The sequence below is a fragment of the Protobothrops mucrosquamatus genome, unplaced genomic scaffold (assembly GCF_001527695.2).
Source record: "Protobothrops mucrosquamatus isolate PMUCROS unplaced genomic scaffold, P.Mucros_1.0 scaffold4437, whole genome shotgun sequence".
In the NCBI taxonomy this organism is placed as follows: Eukaryota; Metazoa; Chordata; class Lepidosauria; order Squamata; family Viperidae; genus Protobothrops; species Protobothrops mucrosquamatus.
The window spans coordinates 18,708-30,631 of NW_015390348.1; the positions used below are offsets into that span (position 1 = coordinate 18,708).

The window sequence follows — 11,924 nt, forward strand, 5'->3', positions numbered from 1 at the left end:
TAAGGGGTATTTTAAATTTGGTTTTTAAATAATTTTAAAATAAAAGAAAGGCCTATATTAATATTTTATTTTAACCACATTTTAAATTTGTATATTGTACTGTTATTCTGTTTTAAACTGGCTGTAAGCCGCCCTGAGTCCACTAGGAGAAGGGCGGGGTATAAATGCGATTAATAAATAAATAAATAAATAAATAAATAAATAAATAAATAAATAAATAAATAAATAAATAATAAGCATCATCTCAGGTGAAGGGCCAAGGATCATGTTCATCAACAAAGACAGCCATAGCAAAAGACAAGACACATGGCTGCTGTGACTTGACACTGATAAGAGTTCCTCTCTTCAATTTAGTTTCTTCCTTTTTCTTTCTTAGTTCCCCTTCTCAATTTAGCTTTTTCTTTCTTTCTCTCTTTTTCTAAACAGAAATTGCAAGGAGGATAAATATTGGTGGCTAAGTCTGAGGTCAAAGTTCAGATGCACTTGTACATCCCGGGGCGTATATATGAGGGATAAGAGGGAATGTTCATGTGCTGTGTACAGGGCCCCGTGTGTGCCATACTTCTGAATAACACAAAAATATTCCACAGCTTGTGCCTCCTTCATACACACTCTCCTGAGTACCACTTCCATCGGATCAATCAAGCACCAAATCAAGCGTAAGAACACTTTGGGTGTAAACAATCCTCTCTTCTCCTGACAAAGGAATGTGGGCACCAACAAGAGGGCCTTTGTCGAGTGGCTGGGCAGCAGCATCCATTGTTCCAAACCCCTCCCCCCAAATAGCTTCCCTTCCACCACCACCCACCCCCTTATTTTTCCTAGTATTATTCTGAGGGATGCAGAGAAAAGAGAGAGAGAAAGGAGAGAATGTGCTTTGTCAGCGTAAGTGGCTGGAAAGAGCTAAGTTCTTATCAGCTGTTAGAAAGGAAGAAACAGGAGCCCTTGTTTACAGAAGTCAGATGCCTGGACTCTCGCTCAGCTCTCCCCCACCCTCATCTCTTCCTGATTCACACAGAGATTCAAGCTTCATTTACCTATGTCAGACTGGCTTTTTGCTCTGATTCAAAAATCCCCCAAGAGCTGGAATCAGACCTCTCAAATATTGGCTACTATGCCTACCTTTAAACACTCCATCTTGTGTCCTTCATGGATACTAGTATAAGAACACTAATCACTATTACTGGATCTCCCTTAATGCCACCTTCCACTTCTTCCTCTTCCTCTTCTGCCAGAAATGCTTAGAAAACACATTTATTGGGCATGTTGCTGATTAACTACTTCCTAAGCGGGAGTATTTTTAGCTCAACATCCCTTCTTCAGAACTACTGCCAGCCTTTCCCCCACCCCCATTGGAGAATCTAAAGAGAGAACTAAAGCTTAGGGGTCTGACTTCAATAGAGTGATGATGAATTGCCCCAGCTGGGGTCTTGACCTTTGGTGGTTTTGGACAGAGCTGTAGATTAAAGAGACTAAGAAGCAACTTCCCTTTAAAAGTGTTTTCAGAAGAGGATTCAGACCACCTACAATATGGGAAGCAGGGAGCAGGACAACTCAAGATGCCAGACGCAATATGACAGGACAACCAAGACAAGGAATTGGATGCTTTGCAGAATAATCGTCCCCAATTTGATCCTGTCCAGATTTGGGGGATTATATTTCCCAGGATCCCAGCCAATGTGAGCCAAGTTCACACTGGCTGAGAATTTTGGATGATATAATCCCAACATGCCTGGAAGGAATATCTGGTTGGAGAAGGGTGATGTAATAGAGGTGTAAATAAATTCTAATGAGCAAAAAGTTTAGAATTCTGCCCTGTTGATCAAATAAGCATGTATTTCCTTGATGAAAAATTAAAACACAGGCATATTTTTAAAAAAGGATACCAGGGATATGCACATGCCAGAATATTAGATTCACATTTTGTGAGATAGGTGGCCCTATAAAATAAATGAACGAATGAATGAATGAATGAATGAATGAATGAATGGAAGGAAGGAAGGAAGGAAGGAAGGAAGGAAGGAAGGAAGGAAGGAAGGAAGGAAGGAAGGAAAGGTGACTGGCATTTTAAAAAATATTTCAGCAATTTGTGTTAACAATTAAATTACAAAGTCCCCATATGCTGCAACCACTGTCTATGGATTGAACCCATACAACAATCCACCAGGATACCAACTAGTAATACAGTGGATCAAATTGAAAAGATTTTTAGAGATTTACACAACCCAAGTAATGAATTCTGTCTTCAAAGATTTAAAATTTTGCAAGAATTTTTCTTTCATAGCAAGAAAGACTAATACTATCATATATTTTCTTTCTCTACACTGAAGTCTTTGGGGCACAGTGGTCAGAATTTTATGTGAAAATCTAAATCTTCTGAAAGCAAAACTTCCAAATCCTAGTTAGTTGCCATTCCCCAAAGCACTATTTTAGATACAAATGAAATTAGATTAGGCCTAATAATTAAGGAAGCTTTTATGTACTGCTTCTCCTGATAACACCACTATGGATGGTTTCTTACTTATTAATGGGTATTACTTAATTAAGGTGTTGTCAACAGTAGTTTTCACATGGTCTGAGATGGACTTTCAGTATTCATGACTACCTTGCAGCATGTCTGAATGAAGTTAAGGGTGTTGGTTGGCTAGTAAGTAGATAAAGGATTGCAGTGTGTTTACTTAATTCTGGCTGTAAGCCAGGGTTTTTTTTGTCATAGAACGCCCAGAACGGAGTTCCGGCTCCTTTTTAAGATGGAACCTTGTAGGGTAGGCAAGGCGGGTTGTATGACATGTGTGAGTTCCATATTCAAATTCTGTAAGAGGAATATAGAACTATTTGCATTTTTTGATTGTATGATCATGCAGATGTAGAATACAAGATTTTGAACCAAGCAGTCTGATATTATTCAGGTACAAAAGAAGTCTTAGATCACATTTAGCTTTTCTTATCACTGGCCATTCTGGCTGAGATTCATAGGAACTAGAGCTTAATCACATCTGGATTTTCAGTTCAGCCCCAGCCACCCACCAGCAATACACAAAAGCTATCATAGCATATATAGCTAAGGTGAGGCCTCCTGAGATGCTGTTTCATGTATAACTTTCCAAAACACCGTGTATTGTTATACATGGATATATTGGCACTTTTCCAAGCTGAACTCATTTCACTCCCCCCCCTATACTTACTGAAATAAAAGCCTCTGTCCCCACAGACAAACTGTAGTGTATCCACCAGCTCTCCACCACAAAGAGTTTCAGCAGGACTATATGCAGAGACGGAATCAATCGTATATGCCAGGAAGGTGAGCATAAGCAGCAATATCCGCCGGGAGATGCACATTTTCTGTATGTGAAAGAGAAAAATCCATCATGTTAAAAGCTGCTCCTATAAGTGACCTCTAAACTAACAGGGTTTGTCAGACCAGTCATAGCAAGCCAGACATGGATCAAGTACACAGTGCTTGGACAATAGGCTTAAAAATTATAAAAATCTATAAGCATAAAGAAATGTTTTTTTCAAATGTATGTTCTGAATACCACAACACACACTAAAAAAAAAAGCAGGTAAAACACAATTTCTCCCTGCAGCTTCTCTCTGCTTTTGCTTCAATTAATAGAAATCAAAATACTAAGCCTGTTTCATTATTTTCTGTTTTAGATGTTCAAATCCAGATGTAGGTCAGCAAAGATGGAAACAGCTTCCTGCATTTCTATGGAAGATGAGGTGATGATGAAAGCAAAATTATAAACTTCTCAATTCCTCTCTGAGCCCAAGTAAAGTCATGAGTTGGAATCTGTGTGAAAAGAAGTTTCTCTACCCCTGATGAAAAATGTCAGCAATTCTGTTGTGATTAATTTTTAGTTTCAAAACCTAACTACAATCATTCAAAGCACTATATTTTGTTAAAACATATAAATTAAACTGGCAGATACAATTTTAGAAAAGACCTGCCACATGTGAAAGAATAAGGAAGACTTACTCTGCCTTTTACAAGAATGTTGCATCACTATACAAAATGAAAATTGGTGAATCTGCTAATTGCCAAAGTGCTGTGGCTCTGTATCTAGACAGTTTTTTCTGGACATCTTTAAATCAGATCAGCATTACTGTTTTAAAAGAAAACATACCAGCTCTCTAACTACTACATCAGAACCACATCAAGCAGATGGGATGACCTTTCATTGAGTTGGAAAAAATCCCACAGTGATCTAGTTCAATCTATTCCTGGCTTAGTCTCAAGCTTTCTAACGTGACCCTGGGCAGAGTTTAAGGCCAGCTTTCTATCCATTAATCCATTCTATCTATTATGGAATACTAGCTTTCCAGTAACTTATGGTATGTTAAGTCTTTGGTGCAGTGTTCCTCAGCAACACTGTAAAATGTGTGGACTTCAGTGTGTGTGTGTGTGTGTGTGTCTGTGTGTGTCTGTGTGTGTCTGTGTCTGTGTCTGTATCTGTGTGTGTGTTAATATTGATTAGTATAGATTCAATTTATTTTCTTCCATTGGCTTAGAACCAAATAATCTACCTTTGTTGCTTTTCTAAGAAGCTTACTGCATTGCTAAATGGAGGATGTTCGGGAGAAAGAAAAAGAAAGGAAGGAAGGAAGGAAGGAAGGAAGGAAGGAAGGAAGGAAGGAAGGAAGGAAGGAAGGGAGTTAAACTCTCCCCATAGAGCAAAATTCAATGGTACAATAAAAACATCCACCTCCTAATGGATGTAGTATTCAAACACTAATATTCAAACACATCTCAAAATCCATCTCCACTTGTTTTTCCAAGGGCTAATGGTGACATGTCAGCAGCCCAATCCTGTATGTGCAGGTAAAGGCTAATGCTATCAGAGGAAATGCTAATTAGATACACAGCTTCCAAGTATTGTCTTGTGTTTTCTGATTCATCCAGCAAACAGGTTCCAAGTCTACAGAGATATGTCCAAAGAATCCAGTAAGCTAGTACTAATCAGTAATGCTCTTAACAATTAAAAAAATGCTGTGAAAATGTGACAAACATGACTAATCAGCTGCCTAAGATCATTTAATAAGATCATTTGCATATGATCACATAGGCATATAAGTATTTAGACTGCTAAATAATGCAACATGTGCTGGTTAAAATTTATGATCAGGAAGCCCATCCCCTATTAACTTTTGCCTCCTGGCAAGACTCAAAAGTTAGTTTAACCACTTTGTCATCGACCCTGTCCCTGCTGATTTCTCATAAAAGATTGCTTAATTTTTATATATTTGGCAAAATCTATGTGTGTATGTGTACACACACAAACTTCATTTTTCCAGGAGGACTCAAATCTGGGAAATCTATCTCTGTGTCAAAAGTTGATAGTTACTGGCCACCTCCCCTTGTGAGATCTATTACTCCATCTCTCTTCTCACCTGCCTATAGTTAAACAAGAGGTGATGTGGCACATATTCGTCTGCCAAAAATATACAGATAGATGCCCCATTATAGCAGAATGTTGGCACTGCTCTTGAAAGATAATCACACAGACCTTTTTCTGACTTGTGAAATGAAAGTGACCATTGAGGAAAGAGGTGGCTTCAAATTAAAGCTCTTTAGTGCCACTACTACAGTCCTCACAACCAATTCTATTTTTCTTCAGCTCCTTCTTTTCTTTGAAGATGTATTTTTACAAAGGCAGCCAGAAAGTGCAGCCACAGCTAATCCCAACCCACTCTTATGCTGCAATTGCCCACCCAAACTTTGGATCAGAAGTTAGATAGTTTTAGGACACTATTGTCAGCAGTGGGAATTAGATATTCTTCCAGTTCTATGTTAGAATCTATTCTCATTTTTTTTCTTTTTAAAAATGTTGACCCGTAGTTAGCACATATAAATCTTTTTTTCTGCTGTTTGATAAAATTATTAAAATTTACTTATTCATAACAGTTTTGATATATGGCTACTCTTTACAGACACAGTGTAATACAAAGCTGCCTCCCCTTAAATCAGTGTTTCTCAACCTTGACAATTTTAAGGCATGTGGACTTCAACTCCCAGAATTCCACAGCCAGCAATGCTGGCTGTGGAATTCTGGGAGTTGAAGTCCACATGCCTTAAAATTGTCAAGGTTGAGAAACACTGCCTTAAATGAAATAATAAGGTACAACCTATTTCAATTTACATCTACAAATAAAATAATATAACAGTTCTGAAACATAGTGGATATCCATCCCCCAATGGATGCCTCTGGAACCCAATGCACAATCTACTTTTTATTCTGTGAGCTCTCCCTCCCACTTAAAAACGCTACTCCTTACCTTGAGTCTGCCCCCCCTCCCAATTATCATCAGAGGTCAATGTAATATGGTAGGAAACAAGGCCAAAAAAGGAGAGCTTTTTAATTGCTTAGTGCTGAATTCCTTTTTTTTTCCCTCCCCCAGATGAATCTTCTACAAACAACCAACCAACCTGGCATCTTTATTCCACTGAAGACAAGACAATGCAGTAGTAGAGATAAGAGAGGCTTAGTAGGAGGTTTAGTAGTCAATGCTGCAATGGGGCCTGTTTGTAGTCAGCTCATAATATACCACAGAAGTGAAAGACAGTTTTCTTAATGTGATGTCCTTCAAATGTTTTGCTAAGGAAGTTGTTATTACATGGTCCCATCAGGGTACTGATTTAGGAAATCAAATCCAAGTCCATATTTTACTTGCAGCATGTGCTGTTCTGGCATTTTGGGAAACTAGGGAGTTACTGCAAGATGTAACTCAGTGGTTCTCAACCTTTTTAATGCCGCGATCCCCAACCGGTCGTAAGTCGAGGACTAAACCGGTCGTAAGTCGAGGACTAAACCGGTCGTAAGTCGAGGACTACCCAACCGGTCGTAAGTCGAGGACTTTCCCTGCCCGGGAGCGCTGCGCATGCGTGGTTCCGCCCCCTGCGCCGGCCGAGGCGTAGCTGGCAAGCGGCAGAGACAGAGCAGGCCGACCACCAGCTGGCCCAGCCCAAGGGAGGTAAGGCACCTGCTGGAAAAGGGGGAAAAAATGGCGGACAGCCTTGCTTGGCGACCCCCGTGAAATGGTCGATCGACCCCAAATGGGGTCCCGACCCATAGGTTGAGAACCGCTGATGTAACTAAACCTAGACAGGTTATCTCCCATGTTCATCCAAGATCAGCATGACAGATAGGGCTGCTTTTTAGGAAATGGAACAGATGCCTTAACCTCAGTGCTTCAGAAAACAAATGCATAATCTTTGGGAATTTCTCTCACTCTAAGCAAGTCAATGGGTTGGAATATCAAGTGGTCTATACTTGGTAGACACATATCTCTTCATATTAATGTGTTTAAGCCATTCAATTAATTAAAAATGAGCATGGGGGAGGAGGATCTATTTGCCTCATGAGAATGTAGATATGTAACATACATTTTAAATTGTTAGGGTTTAGACCAGGGGTAGGCTACCTTGGCTCTTTTATGATTCGTGGACTTCAACTCCCAGAATTCCTGAGCCAGCCATGCTGGCTCAGGAATTCTGGGAGTTGGGGAGTCCACGAGTCATAAAAGAGCCAAGGTTGCCTACTCTTGGTTTAGACAGTTACATTTTAACACCACCAAAGTTTGATATACATAGACATGCACATCTTCAGGCACCTCCAGAGGAACCAGAATTGACAATCTCCCCAGTGATATTAAATTCTTGCACATTTGAAAAGCAAGCACAGATGTAAGTTGTTCTAGGTCATAACTGATAAAAAAGTGCAAATTATGATGGTTGAATCAGCAGGTAGGTGCTTTCTCCGTGTGTGTTTGTCCAGCTAATTTCTGATGGTAATCTCCTGAACAGAGTTTCCCCACCCTACTGGGAGAAAAATGGAAGGGAAGAATGAGTTGTATGTGACAGAGCGTGGATGAAGTATTCTGAATCACTGTTTACCACCTCTACCCTGAAGGTTATGTGTCCCTCCACTCAGCTTTTTATAGAACTATTGGCTAAGAATTCACAGTACACTATCTTCTGCCATCTTACACAGACATACACATGGAATAGGCAGCAATATGTTTTAGTGTGGTGTACTTTAATGTGGTTCCAACTTTCCAATTATGTTGTTTCATTCCCCTTCCCTGCAGTCTTCTCTTCTCACCTCTCCACAAGCCCAGAAATTCAACCATCAGCCAGTATTCTGTCCACAATATTCTGAAAGCCAGCTTGGTCTAGTGGGGTTAAGGCAGCAGGCTAAAAACCAGAAGATTGTGGTTCTAGTCCCACTTTAGGCACAAAGCCAATTGGGTGACTTTGGGCCAGTGCCTCCCTTAGCCCTAGGAAGGAGGCAGTGGTCAACCACTTCTGAAAATGTTGCAAAAAAAAAACTGCAGGGACTTGTCCAGGCAGTCTTTCCAAGCTCATTGAAACTTCATGAGATCAAAATTCGCAGTATAAGCACACTCTCAAAAAGCAAAAAGCAGAAGACCAATCAGGAGAAGCTGATTTATGATTGCTGCTGTAGTGTCTCTTGTGAAACAGGCCTGAGTCTTCTAAAAAAGGGAAAACTTTTTTTTTCCTCATGCAAATATACGTAGTCGTAAACCAATCAAACAGAGCAATTTCTAACTCATATACTAATGAGCTCACATTTCTCCAATTAAGGAGCAGCTATGCTAAATGTTTGGTGGATTTATTTCAGCTGAGCTGGGTAAGTGCTCTCTCAGCCTACCACAAAGAGATGAAAGTAGGTCCTGCCCCAAAATTGTAGGACAGTGTTCACCTAGCTAGCAGGTGTCATGCCAGCAGTGAATTCTGGTATGTGCTGCCCAACACATCAAGGAGTTCCAGATTGAGGAAAACTGATGCAGGAGCTGATCTATTTAGCTTATCTTTCAGGTGGGGCGCTGCAACCATGAATTTAGGTGAGTTCTTCAAGACTATTCAAAATCCCAACCATAAATAAATGTGTTCGTAATTGGGAGTGCATAAATGAAAAGGCAAGTACGTAAAAGGATTTTGCCTAGCTCTCTTACCTTGCACACACAGAAGCAAGCCAGACCACCCTGTAGAAAGACTGCAAAAAGATCCTTTTTTTGCTCTTTAGTGCCATTGCTTTGCCTTCACACTCATTTTCTAAGTTTTCCAGACAGCCAAGACACTTAAATGAAAGGACATTCTTTCTCTTGCCCTTTGTCCTGGTAACAAATACAGTCTACGTTCACTCAATTCCCTTAACCACTCCAAAAGGACATTGGTATCAGTTAAGCCTTTAGACTGGGGGAAAGGAAGGATAGAAGGAAGGGCAGAAGGGAGAGCTGGTCCTGTTTACTCATTCCATCAGAGTCTAAGAAACTGCTTGAACTTTGAGGATCCACTCCAGGAGGTCTTTTAAAGAAAGAAGTAAGACTATATTCACAAGTTTTTAAAAGAAATAATAAAACAAATTCGCTTCACTTTTGAAAAACATCTGGCAGAAGAGGGGGGAAAAAAAGGAAATCTAAATGTCTTCAGCCAGCTGAACCGATCAGTTTTAATCTCCCAAATTCACAGCTTGTTCTCGGTCTTCTGCATTTGTTTCCAAGCCCTGAAGTAACTCAAAGCTACGGACAACAATATTACATCACTCGGTTACAGGGAGAATTAAGGTGACTGAAGTGGACGCAGACTTCATCCAAAACCACATTTGTGTGTGTTGCATTTCCTGCTAATATGGAGCATATTCTTTCCAGCTTCATTTAACAAAACAGTCCCTTGGCTATCTCTGCTTGTTTAAAAGCATCTTATTTCAGGGCCTCCTCCTCCTTTCCTGTACACAGCTAATGAAGTAGGCACTTGCTTTGAAATGACCTTGCTGGGGATAAATGAGCTAGTCTAAGCTGCCATTATGAATTTTAACAGGAGAGTAGCGTGCAGCGGGCAATGCCCTCGCTGCAGCGAAACCCCCTCCCCTCCCAAATGGGCTCAGAAAGAAGAAGAAGAAGGAAAAAAAAAACCTTTTAAACCATCCAGGACCCGTGTGCATTTAGCTGCATAATACCAGAATATCAAAGGTTTCACTGATTTCTTTGGGATGTTGCTGATCAAGATCACTCCAGGAGCGAGAGAAAGACAACTCTTATAATTGAATGACCTTGTCGACAGAGACTGCACAGGTAAACACTTTTCCTCTTGAAAGGCAAATGAGCGGGAAAGCGGTCGGCTTGATTGCCAGAAGTAAAGGCTTTAGCTGTGCAGCTTTCCATAAAGGCTCCAACAACAACAACAAGGGGAGTCCCCTTTTCACTGCTTCCCCTTTGCATGGCAACCCCGGCTCAGCTCTTTCTCCGCTACAACTTTTTGTGCCAGAGTGGGGAGGGGGGGAGAGAGAGGGGGGGGAGAGAGAGAAACACATCCTCAAGTAAAGCAACTATCCCTGTTTTCCACAGAAGCTAGTACAGTGTTTCTCAACCTTGACAATTTTAAGGCATGTGGACTTCAACTCCCAGAATTCCACAGCCAGCATGGCTGGCTGTGGAATTCTGGGAGTTGAAGTCCACATGCCTTAAAATTGTCAAGGTTGAGAAACACTGAGCTAGTCGTTTTGCACAGCACCGTGTTATAAACAGCAACATGCTATATAGCTCAGGAGCATCAGCTGGGAGGCGTAAAGCATCCTTCTCAGGTCCCAAGCATCTTTTTCATGCTACCCAGTTTTAACAGTCTTGTCTTTTTGTTTGTTTGTTTGTTTGTTTTTAAAACTGAGCCTTAGAAACTGTGTTGATCTACGACTGGCTGGTTCAGACACACTGAAAGCTGTAGAAAACCACAAGCTCCCTTCTGCGTTCCAACCCCTACGGCTCTGCCCAGGGCTAAAACTTTTTTTTAAGCTTCTCCAAACCATTCCTCCAAAGAAAAGAAAACTGGAAGAGAAAAAAAAAGGGGAACTCTAACAGTAATAACAGTTATCCTAATAAGGCCCCACGAAGTGGGAGAGACCCTCTTGCCAGACCTTTCTTCTCACTCAAGTTCTTGGCTTGCTGTCCCTTGCTTTGATCCGGTTTTCACTCCTCATTGATCTAACACGCGATATAGCGTTTCTAAACCTAGTAGCCAGCAGAGCCTTAAGAACGATGTGTCCTTTGCAACAACGCAGCGATCTTCAGAAGCTTCCTCCTCTGAGCGGCTTAAGGAAAGCAGAGAGAAGCGATGCAAAAATATATAAACCTAACTAACATTCAGAACATGACCTTGCGTGTCCTTAAAACGTGCAGGCAAAAAACCCAAGCAAGTATCCAAATCGCGCACCGGACATTTACGGACTTCGCCTACAGTTCTTTCGCAGCTCAACCCCTAGCGGCAAAAAACAAAGCACACCTTTTGGATTTCCTGCTCCAGACCTTCCCACCGCGGCACATGTTCACAAGAGCTACCGGCTATTTAGGATATACTTTCGGCAGTCAAAAGTAGCCCCCGGGCTAGCTAGAATGTCGTTTATTAGCTTCGCTTTTAAGGCACCCCAAGGCGGGAAAAGGCGCCCACAACTTCTGCCCACCGCTTCCTCTTCTACCATTCAGGGACCTAAAGTCGTCTCCAATAACCCTTGACGGATTCAGACCGTCTACAATGCTTCTCATTCATCGGGGCTTTTTATATCGATTGTTTTCCCCCTACACTCACTCACACACACACCCCCTCCCCGCGCGCGCGCGCACACACACCCCCATTTCTTCTTTCTGGGTAGGAACTTTCATACAACCTCTTGGCTACCCAAGCCGGGAGCGTGTGCATCTCTCCCTCCGCCCGCCCGCTCGCCTAACCTGTACTGTAAAAAAGCAGAAAAGTGCCACAATCATCGCAAAACTCCAAAAAAAAAAAAGAAAGAAAGAAAGAAAAAGAAAAACCAACCCAAAGCATTCTGACCAAACCCTCGGGGTCCCTCTAGTGTCAACATGTCCGCATCGCAGAACGAAGAACTAAAAAAAAAAAAAAAAGTTTTTTCTCT

The 11,924-nt window shown here is 41.2% G+C and overlaps 1 protein-coding gene across 1 annotated transcript in view; it reads right to left on the bottom strand.

Annotated features, from left to right (window-relative positions):
* The window catches only part of IGF2 (insulin like growth factor 2), a 17,620-nt gene that overhangs the window by 5,112 nt on the left and 584 nt on the right, over positions 1 to 11,924 (bottom strand). Inside the window, exon 2 of the mRNA XM_015828379.2 lies at positions 3,186 to 3,342. Coding sequence (XP_015683865.1) covers positions 3,186 to 3,342 — 157 coding nt within the window. The remainder of the gene's footprint in view (positions 1 to 3,185; positions 3,343 to 11,924) is intronic.